The 7,500-nt window shown below is 41.0% G+C and overlaps 1 protein-coding gene across 1 annotated transcript in view; it reads right to left on the minus strand.

The window, feature by feature from the left end:
• The window catches only part of LOC143024003 (uncharacterized), a 33,850-nt gene that overhangs the window by 15,621 nt on the left and 10,729 nt on the right, over positions 1-7,500 (minus strand). The window contains exon 2 of the mRNA XM_076182694.1: positions 5,452-5,498. Coding sequence (XP_076038809.1) covers positions 5,452-5,498 — 47 coding nt within the window. The remainder of the gene's footprint in view (positions 1-5,451; positions 5,499-7,500) is intronic.

The raw sequence follows: 7,500 nt of genomic DNA on the forward strand, positions 1-7,500 counted from the left end.
GAGGAGGAGGAGCAGGAAGAGGAGGAGGAGGAGGAGGAGGAGCAGGAGGAAGAACAAGAGGAGGAGAAGGAGGAGGAGGAAGAGAAGAGGGGAGGAAAAGGAGAAGAAAGAAGGAGCAGGAGGAGGGAGGAGAGGGGAGAAAGAGGAGGAAGAGGAGGAGAAGGAGGAGAGAGGTGGGAGAAAACAGGAAGAGGAGAAAGGAAGAGAAATAAGGAGGAGGAGAAGGAAGAGGTGGAAGGAGAAAGAAGAGAAGGAGGAGAAGGAAAAGGAGGAGGGAGAAGAGGAGGAAAAAGGAAAGGTGAAGGGAGAGAGAGTGAGAGATAGATAGATAGATAGAGAGAGAGATAGAGAGAGAGGGAGAGAGAGAGATAGAGATAGATAGATAGATAGAGAGAGAGACAGAGAGAGAGAGAGAGACAGAGAGAGAGACACAAAGAGAGAGAGAGAGAGACAGAGAGTGAGGGAGAGAGAGAGAGAGATCTTGATAACAAAGAAACAAATGAACAATACATAAATAAATAGATTAATAAAAATAATAATTTTATAGATAAATAAACAATAAATAAGAATAGATTAAACAAAAATAATAAATAGATAAATGAATGAATAAATTTATAAAGAAAAAATTAATCAGAATATAAATAAATTAATATACATACATATACCAAGGCTTTTTCCCCCTTCCAAGGGAGGTAGCCAAAAAGGGAAAGGCATAAAAACACTCCCACCCATTTCATCCCTAAATACACTCCACACCCCTCCCACCCTTCCTCTCATCTGAGCACCTCCTGGATGACGGGTCATCCCTGCACCCTGCCCACCGCCCTGGGTCAGAAGCAGTGTCGCAAGACACAGTACATCCACAGCAAGGCCGCTTCATTTAATCGGCGACCCCCCCTCTCCGTCCCCCTTTGCATATAAGGAGAGGACGGGGAGAAATCCCTTCGGGCTGCGTCAAAATTTACTCACACATACTACCCCACCCCCCACCCCCCCGCCCATTCCTCCTCATGCAGTCACAACATCATCCATATACAACCATTCTCCACTCACCTCTGTCTTCCGTCCTCTCCCTTCCTTCCTCAACAGACATTCCCCTCTTCCCCAAAGCCCCCTTCACCCCATCCATCCACCTCATCCTAGGACGTCCCCTCATGTTCACTCCCTCCACATCTGCCTTCCATACCTCTTTTACTAGTCTTTCTTCACTCATTCTTTCCATGTGTCCAAACCATCCTAATATTCTTTCATCAACCCTATCTCCCAAATCCTTTTTCACCCCTGTTCTCCTCCTCACCTCCTCATTTCTCACTCTATCCAGCCTAGTAACCCCCACCATACTTCTCAGACACCTCATCTCAAACACATTCAAACTCCTTCTCTCTTCTTCTCTTATGTTCCACGTTTCTGCCCCATACAATGCTGTTGGCACAATCACTCCTTCATACAGTCTCCTCTTCGCATCCATTCCCAAATGTCTATTTCTCATTACACTCTTTAAACCACCAAGGCATTTACTCGCTTCTCTCAATCTACATTCTACCTCCACCTTCACTCCACCTTTTCCTGCTACACTTGCACCCAAGTATCTAAAACTATCCACTTCCTCCAGTCGCTCTCCCTTAATGTTCACTTCCAGTCTACTGCCACTTTCACCCCTTGTACATCTCATCACCTTACTTTTACCCACATTTATCTTTAGCTTTCTTCTATCACATACTCTCCCAAACTCTGCCACCAGCTTCCTCAATCCCTCCTCTGACCCTGCCACAAGCGCAGTGTCGTCTGCAAACAACAGCTGGCTCACCTCCCACTTTTCTCCATTTTCTTTAACCATCTCCAATCCCTGACTCACTACCCTAGCATTCACCTCTCGCACCACCCCATCCATGTATAAGTTGAACAGCCAGGGCGACATAACACATCCTTGACGAAGTCCCACCTTTACTTCAAACCACTCACTCTCTCCATTTCCAATCCTAACACACATGCTCTACTACTCACATAAAAACTCTTGACAGCTCCCAAAAGCTTTCCTCCTATCCCATAAATCTGCATAACCTCCCACAGTGCCTTTCTGTCTACCCTATCATAAGCCTTTTCCAGATCCATAAAAGCCCAAAAAACATCCTTCCCCTTTCCTATAGCTTTCTCACATATCTGTCTTACCACAAAGATCTGATCTACACAACCTCTACCCGTCCTAAATCCACACTGTTCCTCACCAATTACTCCTTCTGTTCCTCTCCTAATCCTCTCAATTAAGATTCTCCCATAAGCCTTCCCTACTACACTCAACAGGCTAATCCCTCTGAAATTACTACATTCACACTTGTCCCCTTTTCCCTTGTAAAGAGGAACTATACAGGCACTACTCCAGTCCTCCGGTACTCTACCCTCTCTCCAGCAAACATTAAATAATCTCACCAACCAGTCCACCATCACTGAACCTCCCTTTTTCAGACATTCTGCATGACATCCATCCAGACCAGGTGCCTTACCTGCTTTCATCATCTTTACAACTGCCTTCACCTCATCCTTCCTTATTTCTCCTCCATTCTCCTCACTCATCACTCTCATTTTCTTCGTATTTCCCACTGCAGCTATCTTTCCCTCCCTATCCTCCTTCACATTCAGCAACTCCCTAAAATATTCTGCCCATCTTCCCCTCACTGCCATCTCTTCCATTATCAACTCTCCATCTGTACCTTTTACCTTTTCTTCCCTACTTGATTCACCTCCTCTTCCTCTCTTAATTTCTTTCCAAAACATCTTTTTATTACTTTCAAAATTTTCTGTCATACTCCTACCCCATTTCACATCTGCTCTCCTCTTTGCCTCCTTTACCTTTTGCTTTACTTCTCTTTTCTTTTCTTTGTACGTCTCATATGACTCCCCTGTCCTCTTTTGTAACCAATCTGTGAATGCTCGCTTCTTCTCTTCTACAACCTTCTTTGTTTCCTCATCCCACCATTCACTACCCTTTCTTCTATTTCCTCCTGTCCTTCTTGTTCCACACACCATCCTTGCACACTTTAAGACTCCCTCCTTGAACCATCCCCATTCCTCCTCCACACCCATCTCTGCTCTATCCTTAACTCCCTCCCACTCCTCCTTCAGCTTCTTTTCGTACTCCTTCTCCTTTTCCTTTTCATTCAAGGAGTTCACTCTAAGAACCTCCCTACCTTTTGTCCCTTTCCTCCTTCTCCATCTATCCTCCACTCTCAACTTACCTTCCACCAAAAAATGATCTGATATTCCCCCACCCTCTCCCCTTAGCACATGTACATCCTTAACTCTTCCTATCATAATCCTATTTACCACTACATAATCCATTAGCGCTCTATCTACCACCCTTCCCTCCACCACCCTCTCCCATGTGTACTTATGCTTGACTTTCTTCCGAAACACTGTATTTGCTATCATCAGCTCTCTTTCTAGACACATTTCCACCATCAACTCTCCACTACGATTCTTTCCTGGAACTCCACACTTCCCAACCACTCCATCGATTGGACCATTTCCCACTCTAGCATTAAGGTCTCCCAGTACTATTACATTGACATTTCTTCCTAAACCCTCTATGCACTCATTTAAATCTATCCAAAAGGCCTCCCTTTCTTCTATACTCTTCTCACTGCCCGGCCCATATGCACTTACAAAGACCCACATCTCCTTTCCCAGTTTCACCTTCATCCACATTATCCTTGAGGAAACCTCCTTCCACTCCACTACCCCTTTACCTATCTCCTCACTTACTAGAATAGCCACCCCTTCCCTCCCTCTCCCTCTCTTCACTCCTGATAACCTCCCACTTACACTCCCAAACATACACTCACCCTTCCCTTTCAACTTAGTTTCACTCAAAGCCAACACATCCAACTTTCTTCTCACAAACATACTACCTATCTCTTCCCTTTTACTCTCATCTGTACCACATCCACGCACATTAAAAGACCCAAACCTTAGGGTGCTGGCCCGAGGCCCGCCAGCACCCCTTATGCCTTTTCTTTTCATTTTAGGTAATTGCCCCTTGGGGCTACAGGGAGAAGGATGCCTAGTCCCTCTCCCCGTCCCTTTCTTCTCGCCTCTTACGATCCAAGTGGGAAAACTTGGTGGCAGTATTCTTTTCCCCCACCACAGGGAATTCCCCCAATCAGAAAGAGAATACTCAGAGAAATGGTACAGGACAGCAACAAGGGGTTGGGGGACAGCATAACGGAGGGACAGTCGTAGTATAAAAGTGTCATCATTTCTCTATGAACAGAATTTCTTCTATCATAGACAAAATGATGTGTGGCTCTGGTCCGTAGGGGCGCCCCATATAGACCCTAAAGTATCGACTGCATGCTACTTTGCCACAATAACAAGCAGCCAATACCCCAGACGGTAATCTGGGGTATAGATATTAATATAATAGATATAAATATACCTACAAATACAAAAATGATAAATTGATAACTAAACGAAAAATAACAAACAAATAAACAAATAAAGAATTAAACAAACAGATAAATGGATGACAAAAAAAAGAAAAACTTGCTTCACTTAGCTCAAATTTACTAACATCTGTTCCCCTTCACCGGAAGTTAGCAATATCCGCTGCAAGACAGGTGACCCCTCCCCTCTCCCCCTCCCACCTCCTCCTCCCACTGCTCCTACTATCCTTTCTCTCCCTTTCCCTTCTCCTCCCTTTCTCGTCTCCCCCTTGCCCCCCCTCTGCCCCTCCCACCTCCCTCTCCCCCCCACCTCCACTCTCTCTCTCTCTCTCTTTTTATTTTCCCTCTCTTTCCTTCCTCCTCCCTCCTCCCTCATTTTCGAACTTTCCTTTCTAAGCCTCAACATATATTCATTCTTAATTTCTTTTTTATTTATTTACTTTATTTATTGCTTATTCGTTTCTTTGTCTATCTTATCATTTCTTTATTTTACTTATTTATTTATTATTTATTTATCTATTTATTTATTTGGTTCCTCACCAATTCACTTATATTATCTATTGTTTGCCTATTTATTTCTTTATTTACTTTTTATTTTTTATTATATTATTCATTTCCCTATTTATTTCTTTATTTGTTTGTTTGATTATTCCACATTTTCATTCATTCCTCTATTCATTTTTATATCATTGAATTTTCTCCTTTTTTTTCTCCCTCTCTTTCATCCTCTCTTTCTCTCGCTTTCCAAATCCTCTTCTCTCTTTTTTTTTTCTTGTGTTTTTTCTTCTTATTTGCTTTCGCTTATCAATTATAAAGATAATGAAAAATATTCAAAATAGCACCGACAATAATATATATATATATATATACATATATATACAATATATATATATATATATATATATACATATATATTACATATATATACATATATTCATATATATTCATGTATATATATGTATATATAAACATATATATATATATATATGACACGAAAATGAATTCTACTCACCAACGCGACCAAAATAATGAGGTAATAGGTCTCCATGACGTCACGACCTGAAAGAGTCGGGAAAATAATTATAAAAATTTAAATAATAATAATAATAATAATAATGACAATGATAACAATAACAATAATAATGATGATGATGATAGTAATAATAATAGTAACAATGATAATTATGATGATGATGGTGATGATAATAATGATAACGATGATGATGATGATGATAATAGTAATAATAATAGTAACAATGACGATATTGATGATGATTATGATAATGATGATGATTATGATAATGATAATAATAATAATGATGCAAATAATAATAATATTAATAACAATAATAATAACGATGATGATGATGATGATGATATTAGTAATAACATTAGTAACTATGATGATGATGATAATGATAATAATAATAAAATATTAATAATAATAGTAATTAAAATTAAAATAATAAAAAGAAGAAAAAAGAAGAAAGGGTGAGGCCGTGTGTCGTTCGGCCATTACCCTATGGTCGTCCAAGTGCATTTAGGGTTTTGATATTTTTTTTTTTTAGCTTATCAGGCGATTTTATTCAGCTGAGGGAAAACCATTAAAGTTTATAGAGCTTTGAGGCACACACACACACACACACACACACACACACACACACACACACACACACACACACACACACACACACACACACACACACATTTTGCAAAACCTCATTATTTTACAGAACAGTAACATAAACACAACTGAAAGGAAATTTCTTCGTGATGTCAACAAAGCGTCATCGTGACGTCATCATTTCACAAAAATCGTCGACATGACGTCACAGACCGATATTTACCTAAAAATAGCGGAAGAATACAAGAGGAAATAAGACAATAATCTCTGAGTAAAAGCAGCAACGACTGCAACAGCACTGTAGGAGAGAGGCCAAACGCAGAGTATGGGATCCAATATATTTAACGTTTCGCCTAGCAGGGCTTCTCCACTGTGTTATTTCTAAAGAAGCCCTGCTGGGCGAAACGTTGAATATATTGGATCCCAGACTCTGCGTTTGGCCTCTCTCCTACAATTATCTCTCTTTGTATTCTTGTCCTCTTTTTAGCCCCTCCCTCCTCCCTTCCACTCCCTCCTCCCCACACTTTCCCTTTCAGTCTCGATCATCCATTACCTTTCCTACCCTCCACCTATGGTATTTACACGATTTCTGTCTTCATGTATATATGTATATATATATATATATATATATATTTATATATATATGTGTGTGTGTGTGTGTGTGTGTGTGTGTGTGTGTGTGTGTGTGTGTGTGTGTGTGTGTGTGTGTGTGTGTGTGTGTGTGTGTGTGTGTGTGTGATCTTTTTAGTATTTGTTTGTTTATTTATTTCCGCGTCCATTTTTTGACTAATAAAATTGGGAATTACAAAAAAGTAAATAAAAAATAATGTACAAATACATGTACACACACACACACACACACACACACACACACACACATACAAACCATCCCACCTAGATCTACATTCTAGTATACCGCGACCAGTTTTTCTAATGTATATATTCTGGTTTTTAGTAACCTAGAAGTCGCTGGTTTTAGATTCAACTGAATAAAGTTAGATGGCTTAACGCCCCCCCCTCTCTCTCTCTCACCCTCTCTCTCCCCTTCTCACTCTCTCTCTCCCCCCTTTTCACCCCCCCTCTCTCTCTCTCTCTCTCTCTCTCTCTCTCCTTCTTACCCTCTCTCTCCCCTTCTCACTCTCTCTCTCTCCCCTTTTCACCCTCTCTCTCTCTCTCTCTCTCTCTCTCTCTCTCTCTCTCTCTCTTTCTCTCCTTCATATACTCTCTCTCCCCTTCTCACTCTCTCTTTCCCTTTCTCACCCTTTCTCTCTCTTTCTCTCCCTCCCTCCCTCCCTCTCTCTCTCTCTCTCTCTCTCTCTCTCCTTCTCTCTCTCTCACTCTCTCTCTCTTTCTCACCCTCTATCTCTCTCTCCCCTCTTCTCTCTCTCTCTCTCTCTCTCTCTCTCTCTCTCTCTCTCTATCTATCTATCTATCTAT

This window comes from Oratosquilla oratoria, unplaced genomic scaffold (assembly GCF_046742065.1).
Source record: "Oratosquilla oratoria isolate Oo_2021 unplaced genomic scaffold, ASM4674206v1 SCAFFOLD79, whole genome shotgun sequence".
NCBI classification, from domain to species: Eukaryota; Metazoa; Arthropoda; class Malacostraca; order Stomatopoda; family Squillidae; genus Oratosquilla; species Oratosquilla oratoria.